The 17,567-nt window shown below is 44.8% G+C and overlaps 1 protein-coding gene across 3 annotated transcripts in view; it reads right to left on the reverse strand.

Annotated features, from left to right (window-relative positions):
• Positions 1–17,567, reverse strand: part of PTK2B (protein tyrosine kinase 2 beta) — a 135,728-nt gene that overhangs the window by 57,467 nt on the left and 60,694 nt on the right. For all 3 annotated transcript variants that reach the window (XM_011944595.1, XM_011944597.1, XM_011944596.1), the window contains one exon: positions 5,436–5,676. In XM_011944595.1, coding sequence (XP_011799985.1) covers positions 5,436–5,639 — 204 coding nt within the window. In that variant the 5' untranslated portion in view covers positions 5,640–5,676. The remainder of the gene's footprint in view (positions 1–5,435; positions 5,677–17,567) is intronic.

Below are 17,567 nucleotides of genomic sequence, written 5' to 3' on the forward strand. Positions count from 1 at the left end.
GCGTTCTTGGGGAAGGACATGTGCTTGGCAAATTTGAAAGGGCTGGCAGCATTCTGAGTACTGGGAAAATGAGGAGAGGAAGATACAAGGATAGAAGTAGAAAAATTCATCAAAGGATAAAGCCAAGCTAGGAAAGGAGACTGCACAAAGAAATCAGTCAGCAGAGAGAAGGGCTGCTCCAGGAGAGCCCCAGACAAGGAAGTTGGGCTTGGACTCCCACCTGGACACTGCATCCCCAAACAGGCACTGCACAGCAAAGCTGTTCCTCTGCGTGTAAATCCAGTCCCACTCTCACAACCTATGAGTGACATAAGATTGTGCTTTTTAAAGATAACTTGGGATACATAATGGAAAATACATTGGAGAAAGGCAAGAATGGATGTGGGGAGATGTTATGTGGCTATTACAGTGAATCAAATGAGAGATGACAGTAGCTTAAATTAAGGTTGTAGCCATGGAGATGATGATGGTGACCTGTTCTCACAAGACCTATGGTTTCCTGTAGGAGCATGTGCTTCAGATTGAGAAGGTTCATTCATTAGTGTGAGTCCATGTCAGTCTCACTCTTGGCCAGGAAGCCCTATGAAAGCAGGGAGAGCAATGTGTTTTGGGATATGCTAATACCCTAGGCCATACCAGCATAGTGCCAGGCACATGGGAGGATCCAACAAACATTTGTGGAGTGGACAATGGAGTAATTCAGAACCCTTTCCCGAATGATCTCATTCACAGCCATGCTTCAACCACCAGATGGTTGGACTGACCTCACTCAAATGTCTATGACCAACCTGGGTTCCCTCCTCCAGAATTCCGTATCCAAGGATCTACTTAGCATTTCCATGTGAAGATGTTAATGTGTCTCAATTGTACTCCACAGGTCCAAAACTGGGCATGTGAACTCCTCACTCCCCAGTGGATTTCTCCTCCAGTGTTTTTCATCTTAGGGAATGGCACCCTGGCCACCCAGACCAGGGCTGCCATTCTTCACACCTCCCTCTTCCTCATCTGTGAATCTCCTGTCATCACAAAAGCCTTTCATCTCCTCACTTCTGTGGATTATAATCACTTCTCTCCATTGATCACAGTGGTTAAGAGTGCAGGCTTTGGAAGTGCATTGCCTAGGTTTAAAAATAGGCTTCACCCCTTACTGGCAATTTGCTTAAATCCTCTGTGCTTAGTTTCCTTATATATGAAGTGGAAATAATAATAGTTTGTCCTTTCTTGGGTTCTTTTGAGAAGTCAATATGATGGTGCATATTATTGCTTTCCAAAGTGCTAGCTGCCATCACTACTACTGCCATCATCATAACTAACATCACCACTACTGTTACCATCATCATCATCATCACCACCATCACCATCACTATCTCCATGGCTATAATCTTAACTTAAGCTACTGTCATCTCTCATTTGATTCACTGTAATAGCCACATAACATTTCCCCACATCCATTCCTGCCTTCCTCCAATGCATTTTCCATTATGTAACCCAAGTGGTCTTTAAAAAGCACAATTTCATGTCACCCATAGGTTTAAATTATATCAGTGGCTTCCCACAAGAGATGGAATAAAAACCAAATGGTTAACGTGGTTTAAATAGCCAAACTTAAGCAATTCTTAGTCTCAAACCCACTATGTGCCTTCTCACTTCAGGACCTTTACACATGCTGTTCCCTCTGCAGTGAACACTGTTCCTTTAGCCTTCCCTTCTTTCTTTTCCTTCTTGGTCAAAACCTCTCTTAAATGTTACTTATACTCACTGTCTCCACTGTAATTCATTGCACAATGTGTTCTGCTTCCATCTCTCCCCTATAATTGCCCAAAGATGATTCCTGGCACCTGCTGCTAAAGCCATGCACTTATTTCTAACCTTATCTGCTGTCCTTTCTGAGCATCTGACACTACCAGTCACTATTTCCTTAAAGCCCCCTCTGCCTTGGGCTCCTCAGATTCTGTCCTCCTGGTTCTCTTGCTCCTTCTTTGACTGATTCTTGTTTTTCCTTCATTTGCTGCTCTTTATCAGCCTTTTAGAAGTTGATTTCCCTAGGTTTCCCACCTGGATCTCTTTGTTTTTTGAGATGGAGTCTCACACTGTCGCCTGGGCTGGAGTGCAGTGGCACAATCTTGGTTCACTGCAACCTCCGCCTCCCAGGTTCAAGTGATTGTCTTGCCTCAGCCTCCTGAGTAGCTGGGATTACAGGTGCGTGCCACCACGCCCAGCTAGTTTTTTGCATTTTTAGTAGAGATGGGGTTTCACTATGTTGGCCAGGCTGGTCTTGAATGCCTGACCTCGTGCTGGATCTGTTTTTCTTCTGTTACACTCATTCCTTGTGGGTGATCCTACCCATTTGCGTGACATCAATTGCATAATGACACCCAAATTTGTCTCTAGATTTTTTCTCCCTCCTGAGCTCCAGACCCACGTTCCTCCATGGGGGTGTTTCATAAACACTTTAAACACAACACATGTAAAGTTGAAATCTCAGAACGCCCTCCCTTTCTCTGTTTGGATCTCAATGAATGGTACCAACACCCATTTAGTCGCCCAAGCAAAAACTTGAGTCATCCTTCTCTCCTTCCTTTCTTTCCCTCCCTATATCTAGTTAATCATCAGATTCTATTGACTCTGCCTCTTTAGATATACTCAATTATGTTGATTTATCTCTATTCCCAATGCCATTCCCTTAGTCCAGGTCCTCATCATTTTGCTTTTGCAGTATGACCACAGCCTCCTAACCCATCTCCCATTCACCAGTCTTTTTTTGTTGTTGTTGTTGTTTAATACAATCCTCTTTTCTCTGCTCTCAGAGTTTTGGGGGAAAAGTTCCCTAAATGATTGTCCAGAGATCTAGTGGTTTAAAAGAAGGTTTTTTTTTAGGCAAATAAGAAATTGTTTATTTAAGAAAATATCACCTCTGTGGCCCTTCTTAGTGATTTATCAGGCATATCAGCCTATTTAAGGTTCTGAGAAGTCTTACTGCAAAAGAATCTGTTCAGAATTGTTTAACCAAACATTTCCCAATCTTTTTGACCACACATTCACTTCCTGAGGGCACACTTCTTAACATCTTGCAGAACACCATGTTGCTGTTTTAAAACACAAATCTCATCATATTACTTTTTTATTTGAACATAAGACAGATACCTGCATAGACACCAAAAGAAGACAATTTGCACTTTCTCCTCTGGGCAATTAGAGGCCTTTGGAGATTCCTCAGCTGGGTAATAACCTAATACCCACACAATCAATAGCCTCCAGTTATGGACACTGCTATGTGCTTTGTGCCTCTCCTCCATCATCTCCAATCTTTACAGCATGATCCCCGGGTAAGGAGACTGAAGCCCAGATCAGTTAATCATTAGGTCCCAGGCCACACAACCAGTAAGGATGGAGCAGGACTTGGCTAGAAGTCTAGGCATGGCTTTAAAGCCTCAGCTGTTTGCAATAAGCAGGTGACATTTTGCCTGCAGGAGACACTGGAAGCAGGAAAAATCAGAAGGCTTGGACATATTCCTAGAAGTCGGTCACTTCTGTTCCCCACCTCTGTTCCCCACCAACCGCAGATAATGCCTCAGGCCATTCTTCTTAAGCCTGGGTCTCATTGCCTTCTCCATAGGCCCGTTGTGTACTTTCATCCGTTAAACACCCAGGAGGGTATATCATACAACTCCAGGAACGTCTTGCCCCTGCCTAAAAATATGTGTTCTTCCCTAATGCCTGTCCATTTCCAGATTTCTCTGCCTGATATTCTAGGCCCTTCATTCTCTGCTGTCAACTTTCCTTTTTGATCTTGACTTTAGATACTTTTCTAAATATAATCCATACTCCAGTCAAACTGAACTACTTACTGTTCAGAGGCCTCCCTGCCTTTTGACATGCTGTTCTGTTCTCTTGGAAAGACTCTTCCTGTCCCCAGTGTCACTGCTTTAAATCCTACCTCTTTTTCAGGACCTTTTCACTGCTGACTCCATGGAACCTGTCCTAATCTGAACTAACCAGCTGCTCTCTGTTTTTCAGCACAAAATAACAATGAGGTGCTCCTCCCTAAACTTGGAAATCAGGTTGACTTCTGAAAATTAAACTAGTAAAATTCACAGTGGATGGCATCAGCTCTTTGCAAAAATGATACACCCAAAGGAAGACTCACGAAGTGGATAAAGAGATAGGAAAACATCCTCCTGGAGGAAGATGACCAGGGCTTACTCTCAGGACACAATTGTGCCTCTATATCAGAAACCGTAAGATGAGCAAACAAGGCCCTAATCGAATCAGTTACAGGAAACAGAAAGAGCCAATCAAACCGTAATCAATGGTGATAACTGGCCATGACAGTGACGTAATCAATTATACTGTGCTCTGGTGCGTGGAAGCACAGCGTGTGCTATAGCAGATGGAAGGCAGCCAGGATGATGTGGCCAGGGCACAGCAGCACTAACCAAAGGAAACATTCATGGAGTTTAGGGACACTGGCTTTCAGGACATGGGAAGGGTTGGCTATGAGCTGGAGATGGCTCATCCCTTGTCCTCAGACCTGATTAGCTTTCCCAAAAGTTCCTGCTTCCATTGTTCAAATTACCCACTAAGCAATCTTCTCAGAACCAATCTGGCTTTCCCTCCCATCATCAGAAAGGGGTGCTCTGGGCAGCAGAAAGGTATGTCCTCAGTGTATCTACTCATGGGAATGCTGGGAAGATTTAATGAAATAATGTGCATAGAGGCTCCACATAGCAATTGTTCAACAAATGTAGGTGACTGAAATTAGTTCAGCATGTTGGAACTCTGCTTATGATGACAATCTCATATACATTTGGTTAAGGTGAACTGGCATCCTGGTGTCCAGGTGCCCTGATGAAGGTGGATACCTAGACCTGCAAAACAGATGTTGTGATTCTGGGTAGGAGTGAACAAAAGGATGTGTTGCCAGGTAGGGCTTGTTAACCCTCCACCTGGCCCAAAGCACCTCTACTTCATTATCATCCTCTAAGTGCCCCACCAGCACCTTCCTCTACATGCTCAGCACACAAGTCTTATACCAGTTTTGTTCTATTTTTAATGCAATCACTTGTGTATCTCTAATTCCTATTTCATCAGAGTATAAACTCTTTGAGGATAGGAGCTTTTAAGTCCCTTGCAGAGCTTCAAATATCATAAATACTTAATAAGTTGAAATGAATTGAATCAGAGGCCAAACAAATGATCTGGGGTTCAAGCAAAGTCTACAACATGTGTTTCCCAGGCTCCTAGAGAAGTAGTATGCGCACATCTGCAGAGAAGGCCTGGTGATGCAGGCTGAGCACATGTCTCTGATGCCACCTCACCTGTTCCACCCAGGGGTAGATATGGGAGAGCTGCGAGGCTGCAGGAGAGCTGCTCAGCTGCCCAGGAAGAAGACAGAGGGACAGACAGATGGACAGAGCAGATGCCTTCACACTTACCCGGATCTCCGTCTGGACAGTGCATTTGACCAGTTTGAAGTTCTTCCCAGGATTGAAGCTGTTGCTATAGAAGCAGACCTTCAGGATACGCACGTCTTCCTTTTCCACATCTACTGGTACCACCACCATGGGCTCTGCGGGGCCTTCAGGCCGGCGTAATGTGCCCAACTTTACTCGGCTCAGGGGCTCGGACACCCCAGACATCCTCTCAGACAGCAGCTAAGACCAGCACATTGCAGTCCTGCAGAGACAGCAGAAGGTCAACCCTGAAAGAGCCCCACACAGGCCCACATACCTCATGCCCCAGGGACAGCACCCACCAAGCTCCAAGACAGACACAAATGCTATATATTATCCCATTCCCAAAAGCTCCCCTGCAAGGCACCTGGCTCTCTTGACTGGGAAAGCTGCAGGTATGAAATCCAGACTTGGGGCTCCCAGGGGTATGAGCTCTGTCTCCTGGAAGCCCCTCTTTCTGACCCATTCCTCCCTCCACCCTGGCACCCAGGCAAGGGGCCCACCCTTAGCAAAGGCAGCTGTGAGAGGAGGCAGTCACAGCTTGGTTCCAAGGCACAGCTGAATAGAAAAAGCAAAGAGCGAGACAGTAGAAAATAGCAGGAGAGGAACAGGGACAAGAGGGAAAATCCAAGAAGAAAAAGAACTGGAGAACAAGTGGCCCCAAAGGAACAGGAATGGAGAAGGCAGGAAAGGACCCAGGTGGAGGGCTAGGCTGTCAACTGATGCTGTCTGTCCCCATCCTCAGCTGCCAGCAAAAACTTTCAGGGTGGGAAGGCCTCCGTCTGACAGGAGCTCATCACATAGACATCACTCATCACACGCAGGAGGATTCAAGAGGAACAGTGCTCTGCCCAGCAGCCCCGCAGGGAAGAGCATTCTGCACATGGGAGGGAGCTGAGCTGGGACCCTAGAAAACCCAGCCCACTTCTGCTGACAGCCTCCGGTTGACACAGATGTAGACAATAAGAATCCTAGGAATCTGCAGTTCACCCTGAATCTCAGCAACATTGGTCCCGGCTTCTGGATCCAACACAACTCAGTAGAGTAGGGTTTATCTCCCACTGATCTAAAGCAGGGAATGCCCAAAGGAAGAAGTGGATGGGTTCTAGATGGATGGCATCAGCCTTGGCTCCACATAATCACTTGGGATGCTTTCAGAAACCCTAAACCAAGCCCCATCCTCAGAGACTGCTGTCAAACTGGTCTGGGCTGAGCACTGACATACTCATTTCCTAGGATTTTTCTAAGGTTTGGCCTGGGTTGGAAACCACTGTTCTACAATGAGGTTAGCTCTTATCCTGAAACCCCTTCTTAAAGAAAAATATCTCCTTTCTAAGAAGAGACTGTGATTTTAGAGGGAGAGAAATTCCTTGACCAGGAGTTGGGGGTAAAATGATGGAGTTGGCAATGTTAAAACACCAATGTGGAGTCACATATTTGAAAAGTGGAATCATAGCCTATATTTATTTATTCACACTGTGCTGGACAATAGAAAAGAAAGATTTAGATAGCCATTAGCTTCAAAGAGCCATTCCTTTTTAAAAAAGTGAATGTGTGTTATGAAGATGCAAAAGAGAGGCAAGGATGAGAGAAGGAGCTGGGCATGTCCTTCAGGTCAGGGGCAGGCAGACAACAGGCAGCACCAAGCTCAGGGTCCACAAGGGCTGCAAAATGTGGCATAAGACCTATGGAGAGAAGAATATGCAATCTGCTTTAAGATATATATATTCTTATCTAAAATATATATATGTTCTAGAAGTAACTGTCTATTCTAGAGGTATCCATACCATTTTCCAACAAACATCTGCTGGACATGTCCTGCATGCCAATACTCTGTTACATAGATGTATCCCAGATCCCCTGACCTTCAACAAGGAATCCAAGGGGAAGTCATTTGAGAGGTAACCCCAGAAAACATCAGAGAAATGATGACAGGGAGGGGAAAACAGCTAAAAAGAGTGATCAAGTGAGCTACCACTTGGACAACCACAGTTTAATCCTGCTGGGAACTCTAGGAGCCAGGACAGAATGTACTCCACCTGGAGAGGGAGGGATCTGGGGTATTTATACACCACTCTTACAGTCATTGTTCCAGCACATCCAGTCAGTTCTGCACAAGGGAGAGCTGAGAAAGTCCTCAGGCACAGAGGTGCAGAGCTGGTGGCAGGCAGGTAGAAGAGAGGATTGTACTGAAATGGCAGGGCCCAGGGGACACAGGAGGGAACAGTGGCAGCCCTGCTACAGGGTATGAAGATGAGAGAAGCAGGTCTTTCCCTAAAGAGCACACACTCTAGTCAGAGAGACAACAGGCAAATACACTCACATAGCACAATATGGCATATCTAATAATGTTTCAGGCAATGATGGACTGCATATACGATGGTGGTCCCCGAAGAGTGGAACGGAGCTGAAAAATTCCTCTCACCTAGTGACATCATAACTGTGGTAAGGTCACAGCCACAATGCATGACTCATGTTTGTGGTGACGCTGGCATAAACAAACCCGCCACACTGCCAGGAATAGAGAAGTCTAGCACACACAATTATGGGTGGTACATAATACTTGATAATGATAATAAAGATTATGTGACTGGTTTATGTACTTACTCTACTATACTTTTTATCATTATTTTAGAGTCTACTCCTTCTACTTATAAGAAAAAGTTAACTGTAAAACAGCCTCAGCCAGGTCCTTCAGGAGGTATCCAGAAGAAGACATTACTCTCACAGGCAATGACAGCTCCATGCTTGTTACTGCCCCTGAAGAGCTTCCAGTGGGACGAGATGCAGAGGTGGAAGATAGTGATATTGATGGTCCTGATCTTGTGTAGGGTTATGCTAATGTGTGCGCTTGTGTCTTCATTTTTAACAAAAAAGTTTAAAAAGTAAAAATATAAAAAATAAAAAACTTTAGAAATGGAAAGCTTATAGAATAAGGATGTAAAGAAAGAAAACATTTCTGTACAATTGTACAATGCACATGTGTTTTAAGCTAAGTATTATTACAAAAGAGCCAACAAGCTTTAAAAAAGCTTTATAAAGTAAAAACATTATAGTAAGCTAAGGTTATTCTATTACTGAAGAAACACAATTTTAAACAATAAATTTATTGTAGCCTAAGTACACCATGTTTATAAAGTCTATGGTAGTGTATAGCAATGTCCTGGGCCTTCACATTCACTCACACTTACTCGCAGATTCCAAGAGCAACTTTCAATCCTGCAAGCTCCATTCACTGTAAGTACCCTAGACAGGTGAACCATTTTTTATCTTTTACACTGTATTTTTACTGTACCTTTTCTATGTTTAGATACACAAATACCTACCATTGTGTTACAATTGCCTACAGCACTCAGTACAGTAACTTGCTGCACAGGGTTGTAGGAGCCATGCACTGTACCATATAGTCTAGGCTGTACCATCTAGGTTTGCATAAGTAAACCAGTGAAATGATGATAGGGAAGGGAAAACAGTCAAAAAGAGTGATCAAGTAAGTGATCACTTGGTTAACTGCCATTTAACCCTGCTGGGAACTCTAGGAGCCAGGCCGGAATGTACCCCACCCAGAGAGTGAGGGATCTGGGGTATTTATACCCTCCATTGTGTTACAACTACCTGCAGTATTCGGTACAGTAATCTGCTGTACAGGTCTGTAGGAGCAATAGGTGATACTATATAGTCCAGGTGTGTAGTAGGCTGTAGCATCTAGGTTTCTGTAAGTACTCTGATGTTCACACAACTGCCTAATGATGCATTTCTGAGAATGCATCCTCATCCTTAAGTGACAGGTGACTGCACATGCAGCTATGGAGACACCACACATGCAGCAGGTCCCAGCTTCAGGATCTACTGTATCTAGTGAGCCTATGGCCCTGAGGACCCTGGACATCTTTGGTGATTATGAGGTGTCCACACAGGTTCATGGACTGTGACAAATGCTCCACTCTGGGGGGTGTGGGATGTTGATAGTGGGGGAAGCGGTGCCTGTGTCAGGGCAGGGTGCATGTGGGAACTCTCTGTGCTTTCGACTCAATTTTGCTGTAAACCAAAAACTTCTCTAAAAAGAAAGTCTATTAAGAAAAAAATGTAGCAATGAGAAACCACAGCCTGATAGTTGTCCTCCCATTCCCCAGCCTGGCTGGGCAGGATCTAGCCCACTCAGGAGCCAACTCCCATATCAGTCCCAACCAAAGAGAAAGATTCATACTGTACATCAGACCCAGTGCAGCCCACCCAGACACCATTATCAGCATGCTTGGAGGACCCTGGTGTCTTATCTTCATCAGATTCCCTTGGCCCCTGGTTCAAGAGCCACCAACTGCAGTCACCAACATAGCTCAAGGAGAAATATTTCAGCAAAGTCATTTCTGTCACCCAGAATCTACCTCTACCTTCAGCCTGATGCAAGTTCCTCAGTTCTCCCTTTAGCCCTTTGCAGCAGAAAGTTCAGATGTGGATGCTCATTCCAAAAGTAATTACAATTTAAAAACCTATAAAGAAACACAAGTGCTTTGTGCAACAATCCTGGGAGGTGGGCAGAAGTGAAGATGGCCATTTTACAGATGGTAACACACTCAAAAAGGTCTAAGCCATTTGGTCAAGGATTCATGCCTGCTAAGTAGCAAACTTAGATCCCCAAAACAGGTTTGAATCCCAATTTCTCCCACTTCCTCAGCTGCCCTGGAGGAAGGTAGAATCCCCTAAAGGCGGCACAAACTCCATGAAAGATAAAGGTGACAATTAGCATCGAATATCCCTGGTCAGTGAAGAATCCTGAACCCCTCCTGGCTTAGAGATAATCACCCTTCTTGTGCCAGGACTTTGTCTTGAGAGGTCCTGGATGGACTCAACACTAGAACATAGGTGTGATCAAAAGCCTCAGGCCCAGGTAGGTGGTGCCCATGTCTCTATTGACACATGGAAACTACCTCAAGTGCACACAAAACTCTGATCTGTAGACACAGATCTGTAATGAACACTCAGAACTATTCGAAGCAAAGTAAATGAACGGTTCCATGAAAGGAAGGCATCTGCCACCCCTCTTCAGGGTCTTGGGAGAACATAGCTCTCAATTCCATGCCATCTTCCCTCACGCTCATCCTGCCTGTGTTCTGCTCCCAGCTCATTTTCTGACTGGCTCTAAAATCTTGCGCAAGTAACTTTACCTCTTCTGGCCTCATTTTCCTCCCCTATAAAGTAGGGTAATGCTGCCTACCCTGTTTTCCTCCAAGAAGGGTGGTGAGGATGAAGTGAGAAAACAGAAGTGAGAGTTCATCGTAAACAATAAAGCGGGACACCAGTGAAAGGCTCTATCATCATGACTATTTTCACTTGTCTTTTTTCCAAAATCTTGTCTGATGACCTGTATTCCCTGTATCTTGCTCCTCCTGTCAATAGTGCTCCAGAAAAAAAAAAAAAAGTTCTACTTTGCAGAACTTGCCAATTTCTGTAGTGTAAAAATTCCTGCTATGACTGACCTTCAGGTACCAACGCACATCACTGCTGAATGCTGAGTTAGGAAGAGATGACAACAATCTGCTGACTCCAGCTCCTCTTCTTGATGACAGAACTTGTTCACGCCTCTAAATATTGTCTGATTATTTGAACTACTTGTCAATAGCGCATCTCTGGCCTTTAATGATCACAAAATCCTCTGATGCTCAACTCATGAGCCAAAAACTCTGCCCCTTTCTCCAGACCTCCTTTCTGGCTCTCCAAGCCCTGGTATTCCATCCTCCCTGCTTCCTGGTCTGCCCCAGACCCTCGGGGCAGAGTCAGAGGAGACTACATCCCATGGCACTAGTGAAAACCCTGGCTCCGAGCCATCCTGGGCTTCGGTTTGCCTCCTGGCCCCCAAATCTGCCACAGTCAAAGTCAAAGAATAACAAACACAAGGAAATGGGCTCAAATTAAAACAGGAAAAGTTCTGACTGGCTGTAAGAACTTCTTGGCCAAAATCTGCAAAGGGTACTATAGGAGGATGGACAATCTCTGAGTTCTTAAGATCTTCAGGAAGAAAATAAATTATGCTCTTCCTGAATGGCAAGACATTGACCTGCCTGCAGGAGGGGGAATTGAAGCAGCATTTCAGTTCCTTCCAGAGGCACCAGGTTGTAACTGTACCTAGGACTGTGCTTCTGGCACAGGGGAGATGCTAGGGTTACAGGAATAAATATCACAGGAAAACTTAACTCTGGCCCTTGAAGACATCGTAGGGTAATGTTACACACGTTGTGTTCAATAAATAGCTTAGCTTCTTGGGGAGGCAGACACCAAAGGGGATGCTGGGAGTCCCAAATATAAAATGCATGGTCTTGAGGACTGAAAGTTCTGTTTCTGGCTGGGTGCGGTGGCTTATGACTGTAATCCTAGCACTGTGGGAGGTTGAGGCAGGCAGATCACTTGAAGTCAGGAGTTCCAGACCAGTCTGACCGACATGGTGAAACCCCATCTCTCCTAAAAGTACAAATATAAGCTGTGTGTGGTGACGTGTGCCTGTAATCCCAGCTACTTGGGAGGCTTAGACGAAAGAATCCCTTGAACCCAGGAGATGGAGGTTGCAGTGAGCCGACACTGCACCATACTCCAGCCTGGGGGAAAAGAGTGAAACTCCACCTCAAGAAGAAAAAAAACCAGTTATATTCCTGATTTGAGAGAGTGTGGAAAGGGGACTATTAGTCAGAAAGGCTGTATGATGTCAGGGAGAAGGTGCATACATCTAACTCATTCAAACCTGGATTTAAACCACTTTCTTCGGGGCTGGCAAGCCACACAACTGGGCCATTACTCGAGTGTGGCAACATGGCAGCCTTAAGTCTCTGCCATGGACCCGTTGTGTGATTTGGACAAGATAATCTCTGTAGGCCTCAGTTTCCTTCACTGGGGCATGAGGTTACTATTACTTATCCTGCAGAATTTTCTGGAGGATCAGAGGTTACTTCTGTTACTTCTGTAAACTCCTTGGCACATTCATTTTTTAAGTGTCTGTGATTTGGCAGAAGAAAGAATTGGAAATATAATACTAAGATCCACTTTTTAATTTTGAAATTTAATTTTAATTATTTTTTTTTAGAGATGGGGGCTTGCTCTGTTGTTCAGGCTGGAGTGCAGGGATGTGATCATAGCTCACTACAGCCTCAAACTCCTGGACTCAGGTGATCCTCCTGCCTCGGCCTCCTGAGTAGCTGGGACTACAGGTACATGCCACCATGCCTAGTTCAATTTTTTTATTTTCATTTTGGATAGAGATAGGGTTTCTCTGTGTTGCCTAGGCTGGTCTTGAACTCCTGGCCTCAAGTGATCCTTCCTCCTCAACCTCCCAAAGTGCTGGGATTACAGGTATGAGCCACCATGCCTAGCCTTTAAACCTTACTTTTAAAAAGTCTAAACTGACCTCCTAAGTGCAGGATCAGGTGGCTGTGGCAGCCCCTTCTACCTCCAGTGCTCGGTGCACCAAGGCTGCCTTTTCACCGAGCCCTGCCTTCCTCCATGCACCTGCCCCACCTCCACAGATCATGCTTCCCTTTCCTCTGCTCCTGCACAGACCCATTGCCTGTCCTCAGAGCACCACAGGCGCCTGTCCATGGAAGGAAGCCTCCCAGGAGACAGTCAAGCACAGCCCTTTGGATCTAGTAGAAGTCAGAATGTCACGAGACACACTCCGCCTTTCCACTCTGCCTCTGAGTCACTTCCCTTTGCTGTTTCCACATCAACAAGATGGAGAACATAGCCCTTTCCTATCCCAAAGGCCTGCTGAGTGCAGGCACTTAACTAATTGGCAATGACCTTGCAGTCTCAGGGAACTGGTCCTAGGTTTCTGGGCAAGGCTGGGCCCTGCTGGCTCCTCACAGTGCCCCCTCCGCAGCTGGAGCCCTCTCAGCCCTCAGTTCCCGCAGGGCCAGCATTCTGTCTGCTCCAGGGCCCTCCGGTCCAGCATTTGCTAAATCACTTCCCTCCTCTCCAAGACTTTCTCCCATTACCTTGCGAAAAAGAGAACCAGAAAGGTTGTGATTATTGCCAGCTATAATTGAATGTAATTCAAAAAGCATTTGTTGAAACTTTACCACGTTTTCAGCTCCCCACCCCCGCACCCATTACCCACCGGGAGTCCCTCTGTTGCCAGCTCCTGCCAGCCCAGAGGCCAGCTGACTTGGGGGGTCTTGCAGGACAGGAGGGGAGCAACAGGGATGCATTACCCTGTGCTTTCTTGCTAAGGGAACCTCTTCTCCCCTCAAAGCCTTTGATCCCTGCAGCTAGCCAGATTTTTCTTATCTCCTATTTGACTTCTGGGCTCCACTCTTCTCTTAGTTCTTCAAAAATCATACTCATCTTGCTCCTTATTTGCCAGGTCATGAATGCCTTTTGGCTGGTGTGTCTTCCTGTCTTCCCTCCTATCTTCCTTCTTTCCTTCCCTCCCTGCCTCCTTTCTTCTTTCCTTCCTTCCCTCCTCTCTCTGCCTTCCTATGTTTCAGGAGCCATAACGGACCTGTAGCTATGAAGATAAACAGAAGAGGGAAGAAGGTCCCCATCTATTAGATCATAATCCAGTAAAAAGAAAAAAGGTAAAACAGAACAAAACACACAAAAACAGCCACAGCCTGCTACGGTCTCTAATAGAACTCTAAGCATGGGACTAGAGGATCACAGAAGAGAACCTGCCTACTGGGCCTCAGGATCTTAGGAAAAAGTGACCCAGAAAGATCAGGAAACCCCATGACATGCTGCCTATAGGGCTGGTGAAAAGGGTGGGCGAGGGGTCATTGGGAAATGAGACCAGAGGTGGCAATCTGCTAAGAAATTTTTGAACATCATCCATGGAAAAGCAGATTTTCATTTTAAAAATATAAATATGGCACAAGGATACAGCACAAGTGTGAGCTGGGAGGCTACAGGGGCAGCGAGAATAAGTGTCTGGTGTGTGTTTGGCCACTGGCAATCCAAGAGAAGGATGCCTTGATTTGTAGCACTTGCCAATTTCTCTGGTGTAAATACTTCCACTGTGGCCGATTCCAAGCCACCAGCATGATGGTACTGAAAGGGGAGTTGGGGAGAAATGGATGCCATTGGCTTGTAAGAGTTGGTTCCAGCACACCACTGCCTGAACAGTGACAAACTCTAGGCAAAGAGGGCAGATCTCAGGGTCCCTGGCCTCAAGCCACCTCTGACCCTTGATGTCCCACTTGTTGCCTGTAGTGGTTGCACCACCCACCACTTCAAGATAACAATGCACAAGGTGCATGGAGGCATAACATCTTACCATGTACCCCTTCCTCCCAAGAGCTTCTTTTCTCTTACTCTCCAGTCCTCTGAAAGTTGTTATTTTCAAAACCACACTCTTTGTCATTTTTAATCCCAAACTAAGTTATCCAACAACTTCTCCTCTTAAGATTTGTCATCTTTAATCCCAGACTAAGTTATCCAACAACTTCTCCTCTTCAAATCATGATCTCAGCTTTTTCCTTCCCTCTCAACCTCCAACTCCTGCAAATCTCGTGTCCCTCTCCAGGTGGGTTACAAAGTTGGCTGCTGAGCAAGGAAATTTGGTACCATGACAAATCAATGCTTCAATTTGTCTGAGTTCTTCCCCATTTTCTTGAGAAGTTAATAAGGAGGTCAGATGACAGCAGGTGAATTCCTAGCTGGTCAAATGGTTTTTTCTAAAGACTGCTAATCAAATGTCTGCATTAACCTGGATGGAAGACTATTACTTTAATTGCTTCTGTTCACACCTTTTAATTGGGTATGAATGAGCTTGTGGTTATTAAACAAGAAGCATCAAGTTGAGCACAGGATTGGGAGAGATTATGGCTTTAACAGAGGATCAAAAAAAGTTCCTGAAATCCTCGCAGGCTGGTAAGTCATGCCAAGTTTAACAAAATGCAACTTGTGAAGTGGGATAAATGAGCCATTCTTCATGTAGATAAAAAAAAAAAAAAAAAAAAAATCTTCCCCAGTCTAGGATGAGAAAGAAGCGGTTTAGCGGTGGATGGATTAAAAAATAGGATTTAGGCTAACTGTAAATTCACTGTTAGTCACTACGATGTGGCTGCCAAGAAAAGTTAATGTAGTGTTGGGATTACCAGAAAACCCCTAAGAAACGACGGTGATTTCCCTCCGGGCTCTGCACACTCGATCCCACCTCAGTGGTGCAAGCTGAGGGCCTGGGGTTTGAGAGGCTGTCTGCTAGGGCAAGGGCATTCAACAAAGCCCTATCACCTGGTGCAGACCCCTAAAACCAAAGAGAGAGTGAGTCATGGGAATGCAGGATGGATTGCTGGTTTCAAGGTTGTAGGACTTTCCAGTGAAAGATGGATCTGACTCCTTCCTCCAAGTCAACGTTAAGAAGAAATGTAACAGCCAGAGGAAGAGGAGCTTCACATTTGCGTATCACCCGCTGAATCTCCCTTCATAGCGTTTGTACCCTTGCTACCTCACTGATACCTCCCAAGGCAGGCTGCTCTCCCATTTTGAGGACGAGGAAAAGTGACTGACTGAGCAGCTTTCCTGGGGTCCCCTTTCTTCAGTAGCAGAGATGAGACCAGAGCTCAGATTTCCCACTGTACCCCAACAAACACAGTCCACGGCCTACATCCCAGCAGTGAGTGCCCCCCAACCTTCCTTCCACCCCTGCTCTGAGCTTGGTCTCCACACCTCAAGCTTATTTCTGTGTCAAAGAGTACAGTCCAGACGAACCTGCTTTTCTGAGGTAGCCCCCAGAATTCTGCTCAAACACAAATTCCTCATACATGCATGGAAAACAATGCAGACTTTTGACATGTTAATATGTATATAGTCATGGATATGTAGGACTTGATTAAGGTATATTTTATGATACATTTAATAAACAGAAAAAAAAAGTTGGTGATTGGTGATTTAAAAAAAAAAAAAACTCAGGTACTTTTTTTTTAACTAGAAAGTATAAACCCAAGTCTAACTGTACAGATGCAGCAACCCTATCTCTCACCACCTTAAAAACAACAAAACCATCCTCTTGAACATCTTCTCCACCTGTCAACCCCCTAGTCTGCCACTCTCTGCAAACCTAGTATACACCAAACATTTGCTTTACGTAAACAGATCTCAAAACCATTAAACATGACCAAGCCCCCATCTGTAGATGTATTCAGCTTTCATTTTAATGTGAATTGGATAAAACAGCAATTTTAATGCCCCTTCAAGCAAACAGGATGCCACCTGTGTGTGAAAAAGACTTGAGAAAATTAAAAATAGATGGAAAAGCCCTCGGCAGTTGAAAATGCTAATAAAAACAACTTTAAGGAACCACCATAAACCTATTAAACAAGCCAAGTTACCTAGGGAAAAAAAAAGAAAAACTTATGTTCATTGACTTGAAATGAACTAGTACAATTGCCAATTACTCAGAATTGGCTTTCTGAAGCAAGGAAGTTAAATACAAAATAACTCACATGTGTTGATCTTGCTACCCAACGTTGGGAAACATACCGCATCTATCCAAGGCAAGGGGTGTGAAGCATTTGCACAAAGATGTTCCTAGCTGTACTATTTATAGTAGTGAAATAATGAGAATCAAAACAAAATGCTCAGGGGGAAGTTTGAGCGCTAGCAATAATGATAAACTATGATAAAAATATGAGTAGTGCATGAAAAGATTTATATAAAAATGTTAAGTGACAGAGAATGAAATTTACATACTGATTAGAACTACATAAAAACACAGTCCACATTTAGAACTGCATGCAGTTGAAGATCTTAAGTTACATCGGTTATAATATTGTTATTTTGGTTAAATATATTTCAGAAATGTGTAAAGTCTGTTGCACAAGGATAAAAACTGGACCTCTCTCCTATGCATCAATCTCTAGCTTCTCCTTGGACACAGTTTTGTGTGTGTGTGTGTGTGATGGAATCTCACTTTGTCGCCCAGGCTGGAGTACAGTGACATGATCTTGGCTCACTGCAACCTCTGCCTCCCGGGTTCAAGTGATTGTCTTGCCTCAGCCTCCTGAGTAGCTGGGATTACAGGTGCCCACCCCCATACCCAGCTAATTTTTGTATTGTTAGTAGAGAGGGGGTTTCACCATATTGGCCAGGCTGGTCTTGAACTCCTGGCCTCAAGTGATCAGCCCACCTCAG

Source organism: Colobus angolensis, unplaced genomic scaffold (assembly GCF_000951035.1).
Source record: "Colobus angolensis palliatus isolate OR3802 unplaced genomic scaffold, Cang.pa_1.0 Scaffold233, whole genome shotgun sequence".
NCBI lineage: Eukaryota > Metazoa > Chordata > Mammalia > Primates > Cercopithecidae > Colobus > Colobus angolensis.